This window comes from Ilyonectria robusta, assembly GCF_021365365.1.
Source record: "Ilyonectria robusta strain PMI_751 chromosome Unknown BGZ61scaffold_3, whole genome shotgun sequence".
Taxonomy (NCBI): Eukaryota; Fungi; Ascomycota; class Sordariomycetes; order Hypocreales; family Nectriaceae; genus Ilyonectria; species Ilyonectria robusta.
In genome coordinates this window covers 2,397,444-2,419,545 of record NW_025764437.1, presented here as the reverse complement: position 1 = coordinate 2,419,545, position 22,102 = coordinate 2,397,444, and the positions used below count along the sequence as shown (strand labels likewise).

General features: G+C 55.2%; 9 protein-coding genes across 9 annotated transcripts; 4 read left to right on the top strand and 5 right to left on the bottom strand.

The window, feature by feature from the left end:
- The first annotated feature begins 1,353 nt into the window (after nucleotides 1-1,353).
- BGZ61DRAFT_443693 (uncharacterized protein) lies at nucleotides 1,354-1,828 on the top strand. Its single transcript, XM_046244904.1, has one exon. It carries the CDS (start codon nucleotides 1,401-1,403, stop codon nucleotides 1,752-1,754), a length of 354 nt encoding a protein of 117 aa, XP_046109885.1. The 5' UTR covers nucleotides 1,354-1,400; the 3' UTR covers nucleotides 1,755-1,828.
- A 1,886-nt stretch (nucleotides 1,829-3,714) lies between these two features.
- BGZ61DRAFT_342923 (Mechanosensitive ion channel-domain-containing protein) lies at nucleotides 3,715-6,447 on the top strand (the record flags this gene model as incomplete). Its single annotated transcript, XM_046239547.1, has 3 exons — nucleotides 3,715-5,140; nucleotides 5,190-5,428; nucleotides 5,485-6,447. The coding sequence occupies 3 exons, from the start codon at nucleotides 3,715-3,717 to the stop codon at nucleotides 6,445-6,447; spliced, it is 2,628 nt and encodes an 875-aa protein (XP_046109884.1).
- Nucleotides 6,448-6,675: 228 nt separating this feature from the next.
- Nucleotides 6,676-8,164, bottom strand: BGZ61DRAFT_135048 (Alpha/Beta hydrolase protein). Its single transcript, XM_046237205.1, has 6 exons — nucleotides 7,934-8,164; nucleotides 7,813-7,855; nucleotides 7,713-7,753; nucleotides 7,496-7,647; nucleotides 7,313-7,438; nucleotides 6,676-7,256 (listed from the first exon to the last, which is right to left on the bottom strand). The coding sequence occupies exons 1-6, from the start codon at nucleotides 7,995-7,997 to the stop codon at nucleotides 6,831-6,833; spliced, it is 852 nt and encodes a 283-aa protein (XP_046109883.1). The 5' UTR covers nucleotides 7,998-8,164; the 3' UTR covers nucleotides 6,676-6,830.
- A 516-nt stretch (nucleotides 8,165-8,680) lies between these two features.
- On the top strand, nucleotides 8,681-12,116 carry BGZ61DRAFT_382892 (RHD3/Sey1). Its single transcript, XM_046242677.1, has 4 exons — nucleotides 8,681-9,205; nucleotides 9,356-9,799; nucleotides 9,863-11,688; nucleotides 11,747-12,116. Exons 1-4 carry the CDS (start codon nucleotides 9,114-9,116, stop codon nucleotides 12,034-12,036), a joined length of 2,652 nt encoding a protein of 883 aa, XP_046109882.1. The 5' UTR covers nucleotides 8,681-9,113; the 3' UTR covers nucleotides 12,037-12,116.
- BGZ61DRAFT_443685 (ribonuclease H-like domain-containing protein) lies at nucleotides 12,117-13,434 on the bottom strand. The gene has a single exon (XM_046244903.1). It carries the CDS (start codon nucleotides 13,195-13,197, stop codon nucleotides 12,211-12,213), a length of 987 nt encoding a protein of 328 aa, XP_046109881.1. The 5' UTR covers nucleotides 13,198-13,434; the 3' UTR covers nucleotides 12,117-12,210.
- A 435-nt stretch (nucleotides 13,435-13,869) lies between these two features.
- Nucleotides 13,870-15,976, top strand: BGZ61DRAFT_341848 (Mif2/CENP-C like-domain-containing protein; the record flags this gene model as incomplete). Its single annotated transcript, XM_046239459.1, has 4 exons — nucleotides 13,870-13,940; nucleotides 13,996-14,156; nucleotides 14,213-15,781; nucleotides 15,849-15,976. 4 exons carry the CDS (start codon nucleotides 13,870-13,872, stop codon nucleotides 15,974-15,976), a joined length of 1,929 nt encoding a protein of 642 aa, XP_046109880.1.
- Nucleotides 15,977-16,602: 626 nt separating this feature from the next.
- On the bottom strand, nucleotides 16,603-19,364 carry BGZ61DRAFT_341945 (RNA12 protein-domain-containing protein; the record flags this gene model as incomplete). The annotated part of the gene is made up of 3 exons (XM_046239471.1): nucleotides 16,603-18,689; nucleotides 18,755-19,000; nucleotides 19,055-19,364. 3 exons carry the CDS (start codon nucleotides 19,362-19,364, stop codon nucleotides 16,603-16,605), a joined length of 2,643 nt encoding a protein of 880 aa, XP_046109879.1.
- Nucleotides 19,365-20,496: 1,132 nt separating this feature from the next.
- BGZ61DRAFT_473728 (uncharacterized protein) lies at nucleotides 20,497-21,137 on the bottom strand (the record flags this gene model as incomplete). Its single annotated transcript, XM_046248494.1, has 2 exons — nucleotides 20,497-20,759; nucleotides 20,942-21,137. 2 exons carry the CDS (start codon nucleotides 21,135-21,137, stop codon nucleotides 20,497-20,499), a joined length of 459 nt encoding a protein of 152 aa, XP_046109878.1.
- BGZ61DRAFT_443683 (uncharacterized protein) lies at nucleotides 20,943-21,886 on the bottom strand. The gene has a single exon (XM_046244902.1). It carries the CDS (start codon nucleotides 21,747-21,749, stop codon nucleotides 21,423-21,425), a length of 327 nt encoding a protein of 108 aa, XP_046109877.1. The 5' UTR covers nucleotides 21,750-21,886; the 3' UTR covers nucleotides 20,943-21,422.
- Nucleotides 21,887-22,102: the final 216 nt, after the last annotated feature.

Genomic DNA, 22,102 nt, shown 5'->3' with positions numbered 1-22,102 from the left:
GGTCACGAACATCGGTTATGCGCGCGCCTACAGAAGTGCAGTAGTTCATATGTGCTGGCAACACGAAATGATGGCTACGTGACTGACCTCGGCGACGATCGATCATCTGGTACATATCGAATGCAACCTCCCCGGACGGGACGGATAGTAGCGGAGAACATCAGATCGGCGACGACTGATCAAAGAGGTTGTAGATCGGCAGCGAGAAAAGGAGCAAGAGATGACTCCATCGCACATGAGAGACCCACCATTAGGATAATACAAGACTACATGGCACAGTACTAGAGAGAGCGAGAGCGAGATGATGATAATATTGGAAGTGAGTGGGAGTGAGGTTGACGGGTTGGGAAGAGATGTTCCTGGAAGACTAGACGAGGGACCTTGACCATCAGAGTTCGAGGATCCATCGTGGAGTGCCAAACCCTCGGGTGTCATCCTCGGTGATCAACTGCCGCCCCAAGCTTCGGGGTTCATCCTCTGTGTCTGTCGGGGGGCCAGTCAGACTTGGCCCATTGTCTACGCACACGCTCCCAGGCGAACGCACGGTGGTCAGAGGTCCCTGGAGCGTTTCATGATCTCACAAGGGACAGAGGCGCTTGATTCGTGGGCCTGTAATTTGTAGGGCAGATTGGGAGCTCGGTCTTGGCTCTTGGCTCCAAGCCGTCAGCCGTGTTCCTCACCATCTGACTGATCTGCCCTAGCAGTGCTACATTGCCAATCCTACGGCTGCGGTGCAACATTCATGAAAGGGGGAGCCTGCAAGCGTGCAATCCTTGCGTTTGCTAGTGAGCAAGACATTTCATCTGACACGATTCCCACATTTGGAGGAGGAGGATGATTTTAACGGGCCGCCATTCAGCTGCAGGGGCGTCGCATGGCGTGTACCGGCCCGCCGCCAGTGGCAAGTTGAGACGAGAAAAGAATGTGAGCGTCCCGGAGGGAGTAGCTCTTTTGCAGAAACAGAGGGTCCTGGTTCGGAATTGCTCCTACGGATGTGCGGAAGCCAGCGGCGTGGCATCAAACGGCGGGGGGACGCCGCGTCGACACCGGAGAAGTTGCTGGAAATGTTTTCGAGCAACGTCGTCATAATGGAGACGGAGGCGTTCGTCGTCTCAGAAGCGCGACGCCGGCATGGCGTTAAAAAAGAGACGAACGGGGGCTTGGCAGTTGCGCGGCACACATACGTAGTACGGAATACCTACAGTGGGAAGCATAAAGTCCTGATCCGAATGATATGCGGTGTTATTCGCTTACTTAATATGGCTAGTGCACTTTGCCGCTTTACTCTGTATATTATTTAAATAGTACAATAAAATTGTATCCAGCTGGAAGATCTTTATACCCAGCCTAACCCTAACTCTTAAGATGGCAATATAAATTATACCCATTGCAGATTAGCGATGCGTAGCCCAGTACTCCGTACAATGCTTTGGATCAGGACTTTGTGCATCCCACTGTACCCGCCGAGTGGTGGCGTCGACGCTAGAGATGACATTTTATCCTTGGAAGAAGTTCTTTACGAGCGGAAACGGTTGAGCTTCAAAGAGCACATGTGTGTGGGTGCAGGAGGGTGTGCAACGGGTGAGCTAAGAAGAAAGGAAGCCAAGTCGAAACAGCCGAGGCTTGTGTCGAAAAAAGTCAACTCAACGGCTGATTTGTTGACTTCCCAGTGTGCAGCATATGTATGTACTATGTCGAAGGAAACAATCATGAACAGCAGGACGCCAAAGAGGTCAACAGCACGGCATTCGTAGCACGGCACGGAGCAGGGGAGTTTGAACTCTCCCATCCCATCCCAGAGACAGACATGTGGAGGAGCTCGCTTGGCAGCAGATGCGTGTGCAAGACAGCAACCAAATTCGATGGGGACATTGGGGTCGACCGCCTTCGCGATCGGGTCATGTTCATCCTTTCCATGATGGGAGGAGCTGGCATTCGTGGTGGGTTTTGATGGGCCGAAAATATGGAGATTCATCATACTTGGCCGGCGTGAGGCGATCGCTTCGTGTGTTTGTGTGTGTGGGACGGGGACTACCTCCGGTACGTAGCGATGTATAGCTGGGATGGATCCTTGGATCTCTCGTGTTGTGAGATCCGGTTTTTGTGTTTCCTTTTCCTTTTTCGCTTTCGGCGTCGTTGTGATTCGCGTGGCCGTGCGAGCGAGCAAGGGGGCACGAGAGCGGTACTGTGCTTGACTGTGTTGTACGGTGTGTGTCCATCAGTTGGATTTCATTTCCATATTATTACTGTACTGTACAGCACCATGCCCAGCCGTGCCCAGGCCATGCCTAGGCCATGCCCGTGATGGCAGAGTGAAGCCAGTATCAATGCAATCCCAAGCCATTCCTTCGCCCAGTCCCAAGGATCCCACTGCGTAAAAGGAATCAGGCAGGGGCTCCCCATCTCTGTCCACCAGCGAGGACAATCGGCAGATGGCTGGCCGCTCCATCCGCCCACCAGGAACGGCCGCTGGCCACGCACCCCAAGTCTCGCTCCCGATCGGGCAGCGTGAAACAAGTGATGGCGCTGCCGCCAGGGGCGCGGCCAGGTTTGGGAGTGCGTTCGGGAGCCCATCCGGCGCTGTCAGTGGCTGTCAGGCGGTCTCGGAGGCGGCGCCTCCCCCTGGCGGACTGCTGCAAGGCTCTGGCCGGCGGACGCCACCCTGCAAGGCCCTGTCGCGGATGCTGTTCAGCTCGGGGCTGGCCCCCTGGCATGGGCAGAGGATCGCACTGGCTGGCTGAAATGCAGTGGTCAGCACTGAGTGGATGCCCTGTGGATGCCCTGTGGGAAAGCCTGCACAGTGGAGGTGAATCAGAGCTTCAGCGCGCATCCCCTTCTCCACGCTGGACCCGCTTGGCTGCGAGACGGCGCCGGTACGTACCTGGATCGCCCCTTTCACACGCTGTTGGCCAAGGCGGGTTGGCGCATCCATCCGGGGGTACCAACGTCAACTCGCCTTGTCCACCTCCACCTCGTTCAACATTCCCTGAAAACCTTTGTCGACGCGTTTGCTATTTGTTTCTTCGCTCTGCTCTTATTCTCCACCAGTACCCTCGTTCCGGTCCTAAAACCGCTTCACTCCCTCCCACCTCGATCGGTGTTCTTCCCCTCTCTCGTCTTTCCCACGTCTTTCCCTCGCCTTGGGAGTCTCTCGTTTCCTCTGCTTTGTGTGTCGTCTGCCCAAAGCACGGCATCAAACTTACCCTCGTTCTTTGTTCGAAACGGGGAAGAAGAGATCCTGACATCGTCATCCATCATTCATCTATCGCATTGTCCTGATTTCCTCTGCATCTGAATCTGTCACGCATTGGGTTTGGGATCCCACACACGCCTGGAGCGAGCATCCAGCACAAACTCCCACCTGGCAGCACAACTGTCGTCACCCTCCGAGAGTGGATTTGACATCCCCTCGCCGTTTCCTTTCTTGACCTGGCCCCGTCTCTTTGACATTACGCGTTTCACCTGCTCCCTTGATTTGGCCATAGGCGTCAATCCCCTCGAGTCTCGCCTACAACCACGTCCTTCACCACGCAGATCTCCGCGATCCGATACGCTGCGTTCCCACACCTGCGCTCCGTTCCCTGTCCCCTCACCCGCACCATCTGTCTGACCCCCTGGTGGAGTCTAGACAAACGTATAACCACAATGGTTAACCGCCACGCCTCCCTGTCTCCTCGCAACTCCGGCTTCATACCACTTGGCGGCTCTCGCGACATGGCCGACGGCATCCAGCTCACCACGGTGAAGAGCAATGTCTCTATCAAGTCTTCCAACACCGGCCACCGAAAGGCCCCCCCTAGAAACTCCAACACATTCGACTCCGAGTCTCGTCATGAAAACGAGAAGAGTGGCCACCATGGCCACCGAGGCCGTCGGCGGAAGTTGGATGATGACGGTCTTTCCCGCGCCAACACAGGCGATGAGGCTTCTCTAAACGCCATGGGCAGGTTGTACAACAAGATCATTGGCTTCTCAGTCGTTACACGATATCTCGTCTACGTTGTCCCCGTCAGTCTTCTCCTCGCCATTCCGATCATCGTCCTTGCCGTCATGGATAAAAAGGAAGACCCCAAAGTGGGCGCTAAGAAAGGCCATGGACCTTCACTATTCGATGTCTTCCTCTGGGTCCAAATCATGTGGCTCTCACTCTGGGTCGCCAAGGTTGTGGCTTGGTTTCTCCCTGGCGCCTTCATGTTCTTCTGCGGTGTCGTCAGCATGGGTACTCGCAAGTACGCAACCGTTCTCAGCAACCTCATTCTCCCCTTCTCCTTCTTCTTCTGGGCTTTGGCATCCTACGTGACTTTCCAGGGACTCTTCAAAGACTACAAGGACGCGACTACCATCAGGGTTAATGGCAACACCGAATCAGTCGACGCCATTGTTTGGTGTCAGAACATGAGCCGCGTCCTCGGAGCCTTGTTCGTCTCGTCTGCTGTCTTCCTCGGTGAAAAGGCAATTGTTCAGCTCATTGGTATCTCGTACCATCAGCGGTCGTTTGCCAACCGAATCAAGGCCTCGAAGCGAGAAATCCATCTACTTGGATTGCTATATGATGCCTCTCGCACCCTGTTCCCTATGTACTGCCCGGAATTCGCCGACGAGGACTACATCATCAACGATAGCATCGAGATAATGCTCCGAGGCAAGAACAAGAAGGGTGGTCACAAGCGGGCAGGATCTGCTACACCCATGAAGATCATTGGAGACGTCGGTCGCATTGGAGACAAAGTCACGTCCGTCTTTGGCAATATTGCGTCCGAAATCGCCGGCAAGGAGGTGTTCAACCCCAACTCTGCTCACTCAATTGTTCTTGAGGCTTTGGAGAAAAAGAAGTCATCTGAGGCGTTGGCCCGTCGTATCTGGATGTCCTTCGTCGTGGAGAACCATAACTCGCTTGTCGTCGACGACTTCCAGGAAGTGCTCGGCCCTGCCTACAAAGACGAGGCCGAAGAAGCTTTCTACGCCATTGACAACGATGAGAACGGCGATATCAGTCTTGACGAAATGGTCCTCAAAATTGTTGAGATGGGAACTGAGCGAAAGGCAATTGGCGAAGGCATGAAAGACATTGGTCAAGCTCTGCGAGTCTTTGATAAGGTCATCTTGTTCTTCGTCTTCCTGCTTGTCATCTTCATTTTCCGTAAGTCGCCCTCTCCGATGCCCCTTGACCATACTAACGGTTCTTCCAGTTATCTTCTTCAAGAGCACTCTCGTCACGACTCTGACTGCTGCTGGAACCACCCTTCTCTCGCTTTCGTTTGTTTTTGCCGTTACCTGCCAGGAGTTCTTGGGCTCATGCATCTTCTTGTTCGTCAAGCATCCCTATGATGTCGGCGACCGAGTTGAGATTTCTGCTACCACCATGGTTGTCAATAAGATCTCCCTTCTCTATACTGTCTTCCACCGCGGCAACAACCAGGTTGTTCAGGTTCGTATTTAATCCCCTCTTGCACCGCCCGGAGATCAAGTACTGACTATTTATAGATCCCCAACATCGTTCTCAACAACTTGTGGATTGAGAACATCTCTCGCAGCAAGTCTATGAGCGAGACCATCGAAGTCAACGTCTCTTTCGACACGTCTTTCGAAGACGTCGAACTCCTTCGAGTGGAAATGGAGAAGTTTGTCCGGGCTCCTGAAAACTCGCGCGACTTCCAACCGGAGTTGAACATTGATGTTGGCAGTGTGGGCGATCTTGATAAGCTGCTCCTTAAGGTGGATATCAAACACAAGTCCAACTGGCACAACGCTAGTGTCCGAGCCAACCGCCGGTCCAAGTTCATGTGTGCATTGGCCCTGGCCCTGAAGAAGGTTCCCATCTTTGGTCCTGGTGGCGGCGGCGAGGCTCTGGGTGGCCCGACGAACCCCACGTACTCGGTCACGGTTAGCGATGAGTTTGCCAGCAAGAGCCGTGATGATGCCGCCAAGGACAAGGAAAACGCTCGCTTGGTCCCAACCCATAAGAAGGAGCAGAGCGAGGAGAGCGAGAAGCAGGCCATCAACGAGCTTAGCACTCGTCCCGTTGTGCCTGACCTTGGTTCTTGGGATACTCGAGATGACCAGACCCTCGGCTCGGACGAGCACCACGATCACGCCCGTACTAAGGACATCGAGAATCTGCGTCACGATCTCAAGCGGGACAGCACTCGCGGTCGTCGCAAGGCTGGTGAGACCCTGCCTGCTTTGACTTTGGAGACGCCTCCTAGGCCCAGCATTTCTGTGAGGCACCCAAGCCCTAGGAGCCCAATGCGTAGCCCCTTCGAAGAAGACACTGAGTCGGGTACGGGCCTGGGTGTGACCCCCTATCACTCCAATCTCTCTGCAGGCTCCTCTGGCGGCAATGGGTACCAGCCCTACGGTGCAACCGGCCCCAGCGGCCATGTGCAGACCAATGTGCAAAACCCTCTGCAGGGCACTCCTTCGCAGCGGAAGGGACCATCCAAATAACAGCCGCCAGCTGGCTAGCGCTAGTGGTCCTGGAGCTGACGAGGAAGAGGCGGTGTGTAGAAACACGATGGTAGCGACAAGGGGAGACCACCCCCAGAGCTTCTGATTGCAACTTGTCATTTTGGTGTACATGGGAACATTAGTGGGAAGATACAGGCTTTCTCTTTTGCGATAGAATGGACGGGTATTCCGCTCAAGAAGAAATGGGGGGATGGATGTATTTGGGCCGACGAAAAAGGGCTTTCCAGGCCCGGGATTGCTACTGAGCATCTCACACATTCTCACGAAGTTAAGATATATTAGAATATCCATTATTATTTGTCAAGGTCATGGTCACATAACTGGACCCAAAGTGAACAAATCATGTAGAGCATCGTGACATGTTAACAGATATGCTCAGGTGGGGGCACGGCGCCGTCCTTGGCCCCAAGGTCGGTCTTTAGGGTCCTTCCGAAGAGCTCGAGGAGAATCTCGAAGCAGACCTTGGTGATGGCTGGGTCGTAGCGACCCTTGCTGAGCTCGTCCCGGATGAAGGCGTGCTGGGCCCAGGCAAACTCGTGGAAGCTGGTGACGACACCTGCGTCGCGGAGTTTGGCACGGATGAGGTCACGGCCAGCGTCGGGCACGTGGGTGTCCTTGATACCGAAGATCATGGCTACCTCGCCCTTGAAGTTGGCAAAGAGATCGAGGGTGTGGTTGCTGTTCGGGGGCGGGGTGGACGAGGTGTTGGCGGCCGTGTAAGGGCCAAGTGTGCGGGAGTGGATGTCCGTGGCGAAGTATGATACGCACGCGGTTATGCGGGGGTCAAGCTGCAAGTGAAGTGTTAGTGTCTGTAAGATGTATGTGAGCGATGGAAGAAACTTACAGCAGCGCGGACCGCGAGGTGGCCGCCGAGACACATGCCAGTGGCGCCGATGAGGCCAGTGCAGGTTGGCAGAGAGAGAAGGCAGTCGACGGTGGCGTAGGAGTCGGCATCATAGGACTCGAGAGTCTGGAAGAGAACAGGGGATCAGATAAAGCCAGCACAAGCATGTGTCATCAAACTTACCTTGTCAATCTTATACTGGTTGCCGCGGTCGGTGTCCTCCACGTCGTACTTGAGGGCCTCTGGGCCAGTGAAGTCGTGATAGGAGGAGGGGGCGGCGACGATGTAGCCCTGGCCGGCAATCTGGCGGGCGAAACGGGCAACAGGGCCAGTGACTGCAGTCGAGAGTTGGTCGATTGGATTGACTGGATATTGGATGGTAGGAATATATCTGACGCACCTTGGTAGATCTCACTGAAGAGGCAAACACCAGGGAAGCGACTAAAGGAAGCTCAGTTAAGCTTCTTATATCGGGGGGGAAAGAGAAGAAAGGGACATACGCGTTGGGATATCCAGGAATCGTAGGATGGAACAGAAATATGCCTGATCATGGTCATGAGTAGGAGAAATGAGATATATCGGATCGAGTCCCTGGATGAGGGGCAAGCATCGAGAACGTACGCATGGAGCTGTCCTTGCCATTGGCAGTTGTCGGGACGTCGACGTGGGATTCCTTGATCAACATGGCGGCTAGTGGTTTATCGAGATTTAATAGATGGGAAGTTGTTTGAAATGCGATGAGTTTGGAGGAACTGGTTCGGAATTGGTGTGGTCGTTGCGATGCTCTCCTCCTGAAGCTCACGAAGTGCCCCTCGGCGGGTCGCCTCTCACGGGATCGCAGCTTCTGATTGGCGGGTCTCTTCCCGCCCTCGCCGCCATCGCCGCCGCCACGGCTCTGCTTCCGCTACACGGGTACCTGCGACTCGAGACGGAGGCCCCGGAGACGGACCGGAGACGGGAAAACCACCGCTTCCGGCTGTCCCAGGGACTCTGCGCCCCCAATCTGAATCTGAAGGCAACTCAAGCCTCAAGGGAGATAGGTACGAATACGGACGTACACCGGTCCGTCGAACAACATGCACGCGCACATGCACGCGCGCATGCAGGACGAGACGATGACAGCTCTTCCCTTTGGCCTGTGCCTGGTGGGTAAAGTCGAGGCGCGCAAGTAAAGGCTGCGTGGCAGCATGGCACAGCCAGGTACTCGCTGACAGAGCTAATGTAGGTACCTCCCTGGTGCTGTGCGTTGGTTCCATTGTCTTGTACCTCTTCCGGCCGGCACAGGTACAGGTACAGGGAGGTGTCTCCTATAGAGTCTCCTGTAGGGGATTCTTGTAGGCGTCTTCCGGAAGCGTCTCCTTTACGTGTCCACTGACGTCCTGTAAAAACGTCCACTGCGCTGCCCAGGATGAGGTGGCTTATTATGTGCGAACCCCCATGCATGGAGCCATGGAGAGAGGTTAGGTCCGCGGCCCGCCCGATACGTACCTGGTTGGTCGGCTGCTCTATATCACAAGGGTCTAGCAACTTTGTCCAGGTGGTCACTTCACAACATTTTGGCATCGCTCGTCAATCGTCCCACGCACTTCCCTTTGCATCCCCCCCCCCAACGACCAGGCGCCCACCGAAACCAATCCCTTCTGCCTGTGTCTGCCAACTCGACGACTCTATCCGCCACCTGCTGCGTCTGCCAGGGTTTCCCGACTCATGCCCGTCCCGAGCCGCTGAAGCTCCCCTTGTCTCGCTTCTCCACCGCTTCTCGCTTCAATCTTCCCGCTTCTGATACTCTGCCATCGCAATTATGAACGGCCACTTCTCTGCCGTCGGCGAAAAGCTGGCGCCGGGCAGCTACGAACATGGCGTCCAGGTCGTTGACGAGGAGAAGGATTTCAAGTATGTCCATGTCCATGTGCCTGTGCCTGTCCCTATCCTCCATTTGCTTTGCATTCCATTTGTCTACGTCGCCACTTCTTGCCATTCTATCCACCACGCTGTCTTCATGACGACATGCGCCCCTTGACTAACCGCCCTCTCTCCCATTAGTGATAACCTCAATGAATACCTCCAGCTCACCAACGTCGCCGACGCCGGCTTCAACTACCACCTCATCTCCGTCTTTGGCTCTCAGTCCACCGGCAAGTCCACCCTGCTGAACAACCTCTTCGGCACCGAGTTCTCCGTCATGTCCGAGACGGAGCGCCGACAGACCACCAAGGGAATCTGGATGTCCAAGAACAAGCGCGAGGACAGCGCCGGCACAAAGATGGCCGACAACATCCTCGTCATGGACGTTGAGGGTACCGACGGTCGCGAGCGCGGCGAGGACCAGGACTTTGAGCGCAAGAGCGCCCTCTTTGCGCTCGCCACCAGCGAGGTCTTGATCCTCAACATCTGGGAGCACCAAGTCGGTCTGTACCAGGGTGCCAACATGGGCTTGCTCAAGACTGTCTTCGAGGTCAACCTGCAGCTCTTCCTCAAGGACAAGCAGTAGGTCCTGACCTTGTGCTATTATTCTGAGAAACTCCGGGATGCTGACACGTGCTCACTCAGATCTTCTCCGAGATCCCTCCTCTTCTTCGTCATTCGCGATCATCTTGGCACTACCCCCCTTGCCAATCTCCGAACGACCCTCATCCAGGATCTGACCAAAATCTGGTCCTCCATCTCCAAGCCCCAGGGTCTTGAGCAATCGCGCATCGAGGACTACTTCGACTTTGGCTTCGCAGCGCTCCCCCACAAGATCTTGCAGGCCGAAAAATTCACCCAGGAGGTTCAGATCCTAGGGTCAAGATTCATCGCTGGACACCGTAGTGGCAAAGGCGATCAGAAGATTTTGCAGGCCGAAAAATCCACCCAGGGGGCTCAGAACCCAGGGTCAAGATCCATCGCTGGAGACCGTAATGGCACAGGCGATCAGGAACTCGAGGGCGGTCTTTTCCTCCCCGAGTACCACCGAAGGATCCCTGCAGATGGTTTCTCCATCTACGCCGAGGGCATCTGGGACCAGATTGTCAACAACAAGGATCTTGATCTCCCGACTCAGCAGGAGCTTCTTGCCCAGTTCCGTTGTGACGAGATCTCCAGGGAGGTTCTGATAAACTTCGACCTCGTTATTTCCCCCCTTGAGGAGAAGCAGGCCGAGGGCTCCAAGCTGGGTATCCCCACCGTACTGACTGATCTGGGTACCTCCGGAAAGGAGGCCCGTGAGAAGTGCATCCGGGCTTTCGAGACGCAAGCGAGTCGATACCACAAGGGCGTTTACGCCCGCAAGAGGCAGGAACTGGAAGGAAAGATTGATACCCGCCTCAAGGCCTTGTACCAGGGACAGCTGGCCGCCGCTCACAAGGCCGGCGTTGCTGCTTTCAGCGAGGCGGTTGCTGGCAAGGTCAAGGCTGGGCAGAAGGCTGGCGGCTCCTACGAGTTTGCCGACATTGTCGCCAACGAGAAGCGAAAGACATTGGATATCTTCAATGTCGAGGCGCAAAGCCTCCGCATAGAGAGCGTATCGTGGACCACCTTTGAGTCTCAATCATCCCTATTTGAAAAGGAACTTGACGAGGTCAGCGCCAAGCTGCGAAAGGAGGAGATGCGACGCCTTGCGACGCGCGTGGAACGGTGGGTCAAGTCGCGACTTGGCGAGGCCATCGGCTTGGAGTTCAACAAGCTGGGCACGGGCCGAGGAGGCATGGGGGCCCCTGAAACTGAGGATAAGCCCCCTACCGAGAAGGACCTTTGGGACAGGATCTGGAGTGTCTTCACCGGCATTGTTAAGGAGGCCGAGGTCCGATTCGCCGACCGAGCAAAGAGCTTTGATGCTAGCGACGCGGAGGTGCTTGTCGGTGCCTGGCGACTCCGCCGAAAGAGCTGGAGTGCTCTGCGGGAGAAGATTGAAGAAGAGGTTATGGAAGGCAACATCCTTTTGAAGCTGAGAGAGAATTTTGAGGAAAAATTCCGTTATGATGAAGCCGGCGTCCCGCGCATCTGGCGCCCTACTGACGACATTGAGGGCATCTATACCAAGGCGAGGGAGTCGACCCTTACGCTCATCCCCCTTCTATCGAGGTTCCGACTCTCTGAGACGTACGCGCCACCGGATCTCCCCGAGTTTATTGGACTGCAGCCCATTGGCGTTGAGGCTGGCGATGAGGAGGATCTGACGCCGATTGGAGGCATTGACGAGGAAGAAGGCAAGAGCCTGGAGGAAGAGATGACGGTGCTCAGCGAAGGCAAACGACAGGATCTGGTTGTGCGGTTCAAGAAGACGGCCGACGGCGTCTATGTCGAGGCCAAGCGGAGTGCTATCGGTGGCGTAGCCCAGATTCCATGGTACTTCTACGGATTGCTCCTGGCACTGGGCTGGAACGAGATCTTTATGGGTAAGTGCTGGACGCTGAGATTTTGCGACGAAAATTTGCTAACCTGTATCGCCTACAGTGCTGCGCAACCCTATGCTTTTCATCCTGCTCATTATGATTGCGGGAGGTACTTACATCTCATACACGCTCAACCTCTTGGGCCCCATGGTCCAAATGGGCAACGCGGCAGTGACCCAGGGCGTGGACATTGCCAAGCAGCAGCTGCGTGAGTTCATCGCCAACTCGGATACGGCACGCCAGGCCCTGGCTATGCCCGCCCGGGACAGCGACAGCATCAGCATGGACACGTTGGACAGCCGCGGGCAGAAGGCCAACTCTACGGAGAGGGACGACATTGATGATATCTGATGGCATGGACTTCTTATGTATTTAGTCTCAGACCTTGCCGGGTATGATTAGCGAAACAAACAGGATATAATGTTTACTGAACCCAGAGATGACCATCCAATGCGCCCCAAGTTGTGAAGCCCTTTCCAGTGGGTGCCCCCAGGCTTTTTATAATCAAAAAGAAAAGAAATATGCCTAAAATGCTTCCAACCCTGCCGGTGTGCCAAACCAGGTACCCAGCTCAGACCCCTTGTCCTCATTCCCGGCAGAAAAGAAATCAGTTAGCCTGCTCGTCTCGCCATCATCGGCAGCTGGCCACTCGACTTTGACGCCGTTGCCCTTTCCCTCGAGCATGTCTTTGGCGGTACCCCAGCTGAACCGACACTCAGGACCCCAGCCAAACACGGGGTGGATATTGCCCTTCATCCACCCCACGCATCGGGCGTCGGAAGGGTATCCTGAGCCCCAAGCCATGCCGTCCTCCTCGGTAGTGACACCGTCCTCGAGGGCGCGTGCCTCGTACAGCACCTCGAGGGCAGCGTCACGGGTGACCTTGGCGCAAACGGAGGCGGCACTGACACACGGGTAGAGGCTGTCGGCCTTCTTGGCGACGGTAATCTTGGCTGTGGGGAAGATGCGCTGCAGCTTGGCCTGGTAGGGGGCTGGCTGGCCGATGGTATCGACGTAGATCTCCTGGATGTTGACGCCCTTCGCATAAACTGCCTTGATGAGGTCGATGGTGGAATCCATAGCCTGGGCGTTGAGATTGTAGGCAGCGGGCCGGAGCATGTTGGCTGAGATATCGCGGGCTGAGAGCGAGTCGGTGGCCCAGCCGCAGGAGTTGTGGAGGTCGGAGCCGGGCTCGCAGAGTGCGCGCATGAGGTCGGAGCGGACGGCGGCGGTGAGGACCTTGGAGTCGTCGAAGTGGTGAGTATCACGGAGGAGCGGGTCGGAGAGCGGCAGGGGCAGGTAGAAGACGCCGTAGACCATGGGACCGAGGACGGGTCCGCGGCCGGCCTCGTCGACGCCGAGGCAGCAGGGCGGCGCCGAGGTGGGATCGGAGGGGTCAGTTGGGAGTAGGGCGGGAGGGACGGGAGAGAAGTGGGTGAAGGAGGCATCCGAGAGGAGCTCCGGGCGGTGGATGGAGGGGGGGATGAAGGTGGAGGATTGTGAGTCAGTCATGATGGTGGTGGTGATGTTGGTGATGTCTGAACTGGAGGTTTTGGCGGTGGAGGAGGGGCAGAGAGGACCGAAGTATCAATAGAGATACGCCATTAACCAAAAAAAAGCCAGATAGTCGAAGGGTTCTAGTTCGTAATTCGTGATTGGTGATTGTTTGTTTGTGTGTGTGATGTGTGGTTGTTTACTTTACGTCATGTCTTGTATATTGAGACGGAGGCATGAGAGCAGAATATTAAATGGACGGGTCTCGACGCGTTTGGTCATGGGAGACGCGTCGCAGCTCCAATTGAGCTTCGGCGCCCAGCCCAGTGGGGTTAAAGGTGCTGGAGATTCAGCGGACAGGGGTACCTGAACCAGTACAATGGGGCGCTATGGGTAGTTTCTTACAGGCGGCAACACGCCCAGAATGGCCCCCCAAAACGGAAAAAAGAAAAAGGTGGGGCCGCTCAGCGCTGCAGCTTCCCGTAGGTCCCTGTCGCCTAGAGCTCCAACAACACCCACCGCGTCAACACCCGCCGGCGCGTTCCATTTTCCGTCGTCGCATCTCGACTTGCATCTCGACTTGCACCTCCACGCCACCATTGCAGCATCTCACGGCTCGCACACATTGGCCTAATCACCCCGCGACCCAGGTTCCCTTTGAATTCGCAACCCCGAAACTCCTACACAGCCATGGCCCCTCGCGGCAGGCGCGGAGACGATGAGGAGCCCGAGGCCATCCACACGCTTGGTGTACGCGGTCGGTACGTTGCGCGACTCTTGCTCTTCTGCCGCAAACTGTTGATGCAATATTCCTAGAAAAACTGGCGCTTTTTTGCGCGATACCGGCAAGCGTGACGAGCATGGCATGCAACCATTAGACGATCTTTCCTCGCCCGAGAAGTCTCCAGTCGCCAACGGCAGAGACATCAGCGATGACGAAAGCGACTTGGGGAGTGATGACATGGAGATTGAAGACAGTACGCAGCTCTTCGGCCATCCAATCTACCAACTAGCATGACTAACTTCGTCGTAGGCGCTGGTCCTGGTCCCCGGACGTTGCTTAAGGATCGACAGCTCCGCATCCCTCGCAGTCGATCGCCCATAAAGACGAATCTGATGTCACCCGCACGCAAGAATCCACACCTCGAGCGCGTCTCTTCACCCGTACGCGGATCGGTTGTCGAAGAACCCGAGTCGACGGTAACACGAATGCTCAACTTTGGCCCTAACCGCGGACAAGGCAGGACTAAGCCGAATGGTTTTAATGGTACCGTCAGTGAAGAGGACGAGGATGAGGACGAAGATGAGGACATGGACGACAATACAAACAACACTGTTGTACACCGACCCGGGGATGAGGAAGAGGACGAAGATGAGGACCCAGATCATTCAGCTCTCTTGGAGGACTCTCTACAGATGGTTGCCGCTATGGGCGGAAACACACCTACACCTGAACCGGAATCACCACCTGCCGAGGAGGAACCAGTCATCCGTCCGAGCGCTGCGAAGAAGAAGGGTCGCGGAAGGCCAGCAAAGGTTGCACCTAAACCAATTGCAGAGGACCCCCCCGAGGAACAGTCAGTGGTTGAGGAGGGCTCGACAGCTCAGAAGCGAAGAGGACGGCCAGCAAAGAAGGACGCCAAGCCAAAAGAGCCCACATCAGCTCAGAGCTCTAAGAAACGGCCAGCTGCACGGAAATCGACGGAGAGCGAGCAAGCTGAGAACGAGTCGGAGCCAGAGGAGAGTGCGCCACCGCCCAAGAAGCAGCGGACTGTGCAGCCCAAGCCCTCCAAACCACAACCAGCCAAGCCTGCTCCCGCAAAAGCGGCTGCTCCCAAACCCGAGCCCAAACCTCGTGGTAAGCCTGGACGAAAGCCCAAGCTCCCAGTGGTGGAAGAGGACAATGTTGGCGATACGTCATTCGCGGCCCTCCAACGCGGTCCGCCGATGCCCCAGTCTCGTGGTCTTGTATCTATGCGTCACGACGCCGACGTCATGAGGCAGACGAGATCTGGCAGACATTCGTACAAGCCACTGGACTGGTGGAGAGGTGAACAAGTCGTACATGAGGAAGAGGCGATCGACAATATGTTTGCCAAGGATCGTTTTGTCCTACCTACCATCAAGGAAGTTATCCGCGTACCCGAGGAACTTGCCCCGTCAAAGCGCGCGCCGCGGAGCAAGGCACGCTCCAAAGCCAAGTCTAAACAGCGACCTATTCATGCTGAAGAGGAGGAACTTGAGGACTGGGAGATCAGCCCCGGTACCGTCACTGGCGAGGTCATACTATGGGAGCCAGAGCACGAGTTGCAACCGCCGGCCGACGACGAACCCGTCGAAGTGACGGAAGAGCGTGTGGCCGTTTCAGCCGACGCCATCCAGACACGCGATATCCGCGATGCCACGTTCCGCTTTGCCAAGACGCTGATCACGCCCTTCATGGGCGCCGGTGTTGTCGACCTGCCCCCTGGCACGGAGAAGAGGCCCAAAAACTCGCGGAAGATGCACATGGTCTTCTTTGTCCATTACGGCAAGGTTCTCGTCACCGTCAACGAGGCACAGTTCCGCATCACCGCCGGAGGCATGTGGTTCGTTCCCAGAGGTATGCCGTGTATTCACTTACCCCTGACATCAAAGTAGCCAATTTGACTAACCATACAATAATGTAGGAAACTACTACAGCATCACAAACGACTACGACAACCCTTCACGCATCTTCTTCTCCCAAGCATGCGAGGTCTCCAGCCAATTATTCGATCCCGATCAGTCGCAAAACTCCACACTGGCCCTCAGTTAATAGTCCTCGAGGGGCCAAATGTTCCGACTTTTCGATGTTTGCATATCAAGGCGCACTCGTGTATATATCCATCCAGAAACTCCTTCATTCATTTTACGTGGCGATGCTGGATGGGAGGTCTTTTGTTGTTTGTTTCATTTCATTGTGGTGGAGTTTCTGTACTGGCCCTCGTGCTAGTTGGCTCTCGGTAATCGAGATTGACAGGGATTTAAGAAGGATCGAAAACTGGCTGAGCATGGGTCAGTTTGGCAGAGTGGGTTTATGATTTACGTGACGTATGGGAGACCTCAAGTTGCATGCCATTCAAGGAAGAGAGATGATATGACAGCTTTGCTGATTTAGTCTTGAGCGTGGTTGTGCCAGCGGCTGCTTGAACCGAGATGACATTGGGCGGAGAGGATACCGAGGAATGAAAAAGGGGAAATTCGTTGTCTTGTTGAGAAGGGTATCTGCCCACATCCTCGTTATACATGGAGCCTTCTACATGACTGCTACCAATACACATCTAATCCAAGATCGCTTCATCCTGTTCGTGTCCATGTAAATCTCGTATAGCGCTGTCCTTCGTTTGCAAGCCCGCTACCACAACACCATGACAGTTACTAGCCCTCCCTTTCATCTATTTTCTAGTACTCCTCATTCAAAATTTTCTTCAGTTGGGCCGTCTCCTGGTCCCACTTGGAAATCTTCACCTGGCTAGCCTGGAGTTTACCTAAGAGATAGCTGATTCGACCAGCCGTCTCGCCCGTCTGACGCGGCAAGGATCCAAGCAGGGCGAGCTCAGTCTCGATCTTGTCAATAGAGCGAGCCTCGGCCTTGGACACATCGGTGATGATATCGAGATCCATCCTGGCGCGGAGTACGCGGTCACGCAACAATACAGCGAAGGCCGCATGGTGTAGGGGTTTGCCGGGGGTGATGAGCTCGGGTCGGCCTTGCTTGGTGCGGACGGTGATGAGTTCAGCACTGGCGAGGCTGTCAAGAGCCGCCTCAGCGTCCACCGTGGAGGTGGAGGCAGAGAACGGCCCGGACAGGAGGACCTGGTTGTACCGCAGGGATGGAGTCTCGGCAAGCGACTTGATGAGGTGCCAAGCCTGCTGGGAGGACCACTTCTTGTTCTCAACGTCCGTGCCCTTTCCAAGAAGGAACATGCGAACAACATCGGTGGCTGTCTCGTCGACAATCTCATCAATGGCTTGCTTAGGTGTCTGACCAGTCCGGAGGCGGCGGGCGAGGAACTCGAGGTCAGTGAGCCGGCCGCCAAGAGTGGTTATGCACGCATCCAGCTGCGCCATGTCAGGGCGTCGCATTAGCTGTTGCTTGGTTTCATCAGTATCCGACTTGTTCTCCTCATCTGCGATCTGGTCCTTGAGGCGGCCGAGGACAAAGTTCTTGGCTACATCAGGCGCGAGGTCACCAAGAGAGACAGTGCGGAAGAGGCGGTCGGGGAGGGCCTTGGCCAGAGGTTTAGAGTAGGCAGAGTCTGTGGTGAGGAAGATGACATGGGCGACATTGTTCTGGACAGCGGACGCGGCCCACTCCGCAATCTTCTCATAGACGATGCTGTTCTCTTCATGCTTATGGAGGAAGTTGTCAATCACGACAACAGGTCTGCGCTCGGGGTGCGCCTCTAGATAGGAGTCATCAGCCAGATTGGCATCGCTGTCCTTCTTTGTTCGCCCGGAGACGGCGACTCGCATGAGGGCAGATGTGGTGGTGTGCAGGATCTTGGTGAGCTGCGACTCGAGTGTTTCCGAGAAGCCAACCTTGACACCCGTGGTACTCTGGACAGCGAGGTCAACCATGCTACTCATGCTGTTAGCCCAGGAGAAGACAGGGCGGTATCCGACAGCAGCGGCAAGTCTCTTGATGGTGCCGGCTTCCCCTCTGGCATCGACAATGGGCCGGCAGTCTATCTTGAGAACATTCTTACGTCCCTCCAGTGACTGGTCCATGATCATTTCCACTTTCCCGGAGCCCTTGGGACCTGTGACGACAATAAAGGTATCGGACGTCTCGTCGAGCCAAGAGTGAACCTGGTCGATGACCTCACGTCGGTGTTTCCATACAGTGCCGAGACCATCGCTGTGGTCCTTCTTGTTCCCAAGAGAGAAGTGGCCGGTCTGCTTCTTGAACCACTTATATAACTTTGAATCCTTAAAATCAAGAGAGTGCTGAACATGGAGCTTGATGAAGAACTCGCGAATAGGGTCGAATATGACCACTGAGAGACCAGCGAGCAGAGCAGCCACGACGGGTATGACGATTCGAGAATGGTTGGTCAGCCAGTTCCAGATGCTGTGGGGTTTGACTCGCTTTTCGTAAGACAACCTGAGTTTAGTTCCTTTCTGGCCGCCCCCAAGGGCCTCGCTGACAACAAACCCGTGCATACAGTTGCGAGCCATGATGGAGTCCCTTATCAAGGGGAACCCGACCTGGGCGTACCGCGGAATGACCTTGGAGTCGGTGGGCTGTGGTATGATATCGGCGATCTTGCCGTACTTGCGGAACAGCGTGTAAAGAGCCTCTTCGGGGAGCTCCTCGGGACTAACTCCGGAACTGGGGGGCACGAACTCGATCTTGAGGAGGCTGGTGGGATAACGGTAAAGATCCTCGAGCCATGGAGTGCCTTGGACTAGGCGGGCCGTGACCCCACGCCAGAGGCTGAACCATGGTTTGATAGGTCGATCTGCCAGTCTTTTCTTCAAAGACGCTGGGCGATGTTATGTTAGCATATGTTCCTGGAGAAGGGCATGACCCATGAGCACATGTACATACCCTCGATTTCCGCAGGGTCGATGTTTGCGTCGTGACTGAACTTGACATAGGCGCCGCCGTCTTTGAGACGCGGTAGGATTTCAGTCACTTTGATTGGTAGATCTTCTGGAATTGCCGTCTTGACAAGACGAATGGGGTCCATAATGCCGAAGGAGGAGCTATCGAAGCGCTTCAGCAGGTCGGAGACGTCATGGTCTGTCCTCCATGGCCAAAACAGAGCGCTGCTGAGCTTGAGTGGGAAAATATCTGGAGGGAATCAGTGAATACTGTGCAACTACCGGGCTAACTGGGCGGGCTGACTGTCAAAGAATAAGATGGACTCGTTGGTAGAGACTGCAATGTGCCCGCTCTTGTCGCCGTCAGCCTCTGGTGAAAGCGGGGGAGTGGCCGGGGGAGTGGCCGGGGGAGCGGCCGAGGGGTCGAGTGGCGTTGTGCTCTCCCAAGCACGACCAGAGATTCCAATTCGAGAGAGAATGGCATTATCATTGCGGGAACGGAGGAGTGAGGCTGCTGTCAGGCCCAAGGTAGCGGGCGATGGGCATGGCGACGCTGACGCTGAGAATAGTGGGCGGCGCGCTGCGAGGAGCGCTAGGCCTCGTCTGGAAATCATGGCGAGAGGAGGCCAACCGCACGCATTCTGCGTATGAGCAGATGTGATTTGGCTCCGCAGCAGGATGATTTGCTGTGAAAGAGTGTGCAGGAGGAGGTTCCCGGACTGGAGGTTGGATTCGAGAATGTGCAGAGCTAGGCGAGCTTCCTCGGTTCACCAATGACAATGAGGTCATCCATCATCAGACAACCACGAGCTAGGGCAGGCTCTAACTTAGCCGCGACTCCACCCGAAATGGAAGGGAGCGCAGAACCAACCGAGAACTCAACAGAGGGAAAGGCACGTAGAGGTGGGAGTGAGTTGGGCAACCTGTTTCCTGTGCTTCACCAAGTCATCTAACACTTCCAGCGGCAAGGCGGAAAATTTGAATATACCGCAGAGCCATCTCCTTGGCAGTCCAAATGCTTGTGGGGCGCTGTGGACAAGTCGGGTTTCAGCCGGTATGCGGCTCAGTTAGCAGATACTTTATCTGTAGCTGAGCTGACACAGAAAATTTGATATCCCTTAACGATCTGCAAATCCTATGCTGTCCCACAAGCATTTGGACTGCCAAGGAGATAGAAAAGTCTAGGCCTTAAGGGTTTTGCTTCAGGCTGGGGGCGTCGGTAACGGAGAGAATGGTCGTCGAGGCGTGTTGTTGTACATGAGGTGGTTCTTTTGGCCAAACGAGTGTACGGTCGGTGACGGAGAGAATGGTCGTCGAGGCGTGTTGTTGTACGTGAGGTGGTTCTTTTGGCCAAACGAGTGTGCGGTGGAGGATTTCGTAGGCGTGGGAGATCTCCTTGAAGTTCTCCTCGGCAGAGGGGTTGTGGGCGTTCTTGTTTGGGAGGAGTTAGGTTTCTGACAGAAGCCGTGGAATAGCCATACAACTCTCGCAACTTATAGCGCCCTAAGCTTCTGGTATCTACAGCACTTATGTTAGGGGTGTGGCCTCAGGCCATAACCCCTAAGGGTTATTCTAAGACCTAAACCCAGCCCTCCAGCCCCCCTTACAACCTTAGACTCATACACACACACTTTTTGCACTGTGCCTTTCCCCACAAGTCTCACAGGTTCTCATCCAGGCGCTTATTGCGCTATTCTACGACTTTATTCAAGTTTTCTTTTTACCTTAAACATCACTCGATTCTTTTCAGCATTCGCAATAAAGGGTAACAGCAAGATTTACTTCGACGTCACCTAAGAAGAGCCCCGTTATACAGAACGGCAAGCCTACCTCAACCAGTTTATTACCTGCGCTAAGCTCAAGTCCCTCGAGTTTATCGGCATCCTCAGCATCTTCTTCATCTTCAGCCGCTTTTTTATTTTCAGTCTCTTCTTTATCTTCAGCCGCTTTTTCATCTTCAGCCTCTTCTTCATCTTCAGCCGCTTTTTCACCTCCAGCCTCTTCTCCATCTTCGTTCGGAGTTCTGAGCTGGAGATCTGGGTGGGTTTTATTCGGATGAGGCGATATGTCGACGCTTCTCCATCTTCGTTTGGAGTTCTGAGCCGGAGATCTGCGTGGGTTTTATTCGGATGAGGCGATATGTCTACGAAAGAGCTGTTAGCAAAGAAAGACAGCAATAACGGAAACATACTCATTCCCGACTCGGAATAACACCTCTCTCGCTTCTGTGTGCTGCTCCCATCACCGAGCCCGGGACGGAAACAAGCGGACAAGATCGTTCCAAAAGAGGCGAGCGCCAAGGTCATTGTAACCAAGGAGAGATTCGAACCCTGCGAATAACTCCAATCGTCGTTGTTGGGCCCTTGAGAGGCGAGCGCCAAGGTCATTGTAACCGAGGAGAGATTCGAACTCTGCGAATAGCTCTAATCGTTGTCGTTGGGACATTGCCGGCCCTGCATACCCACAGGAGCTAGCAGGCCTGACGTAAGACCCTCAGCCTCGCCACCGAAAATATTCATTCCCAACTCGGAACAACACCTCTCTCGCTTCTATGTGCCGCTCCCATCACCGAGCCCGGTCCAATCCCTTGCACAGCGCAGACCAGTGCGCAGAAATCGGTCCAATCCCGTCGAGCTTTCCATCAGCATTCCTGCTACAATCAATTCGCCGCTCTAGCACCCGACGTCACTCAACCGAGCTAGATCCATCCCGCAATACTCGACGCAACCCTCCGCACGCACCCGGGACGAGAAGCAAAACTTGTTCCCAGAGTAAAAGAGGTTGGCTCCGATGTAGTTCCATCTCTTTGAAACTAAGAGGGGAGCAAGAAGGTCTTCAGGCTTCTGTGCAAAGGTGACGCTCATCTTACTCTTACCCACGTAAAACCGGTGAAGCGGAGATATCTCCCCTCTGCAGTTCAGAGGTACCACTATCGGCTGGTAGTATGGATCGAGGCGAGAAATTGCATGGACCACCTGTCCGTCGAAGACCAGAACCATACGAAGAATCTCAACCTGGAGGTTGGAATCCAGCTGGTCGAAAGGAAAGATACCCTGCACCTCCACCGTCAAGAGCCAGTCCGAACCTCTGCAACAACATTATCCCCAAGACCGGCGAGAACTTCCGTGCTCTCTGCACTGGCGAGAACTTCCGTGCTCTCTGCACCGGCGAGGATCTCCGCGCTCTCTGCACCGGCGAGAAGGGCTTCGGCTATGCTGATTCCGTCATGCTCCAAGGTGGTGACTTCACCCGTGGCAACGGCTCCCAGTTCTTCGTTACCACCGTTGTCGCCTCGTGGCTCAACGGCCGCCACGTCGTCTTCAGCGACCGACCGACCGACTCACACGATGAC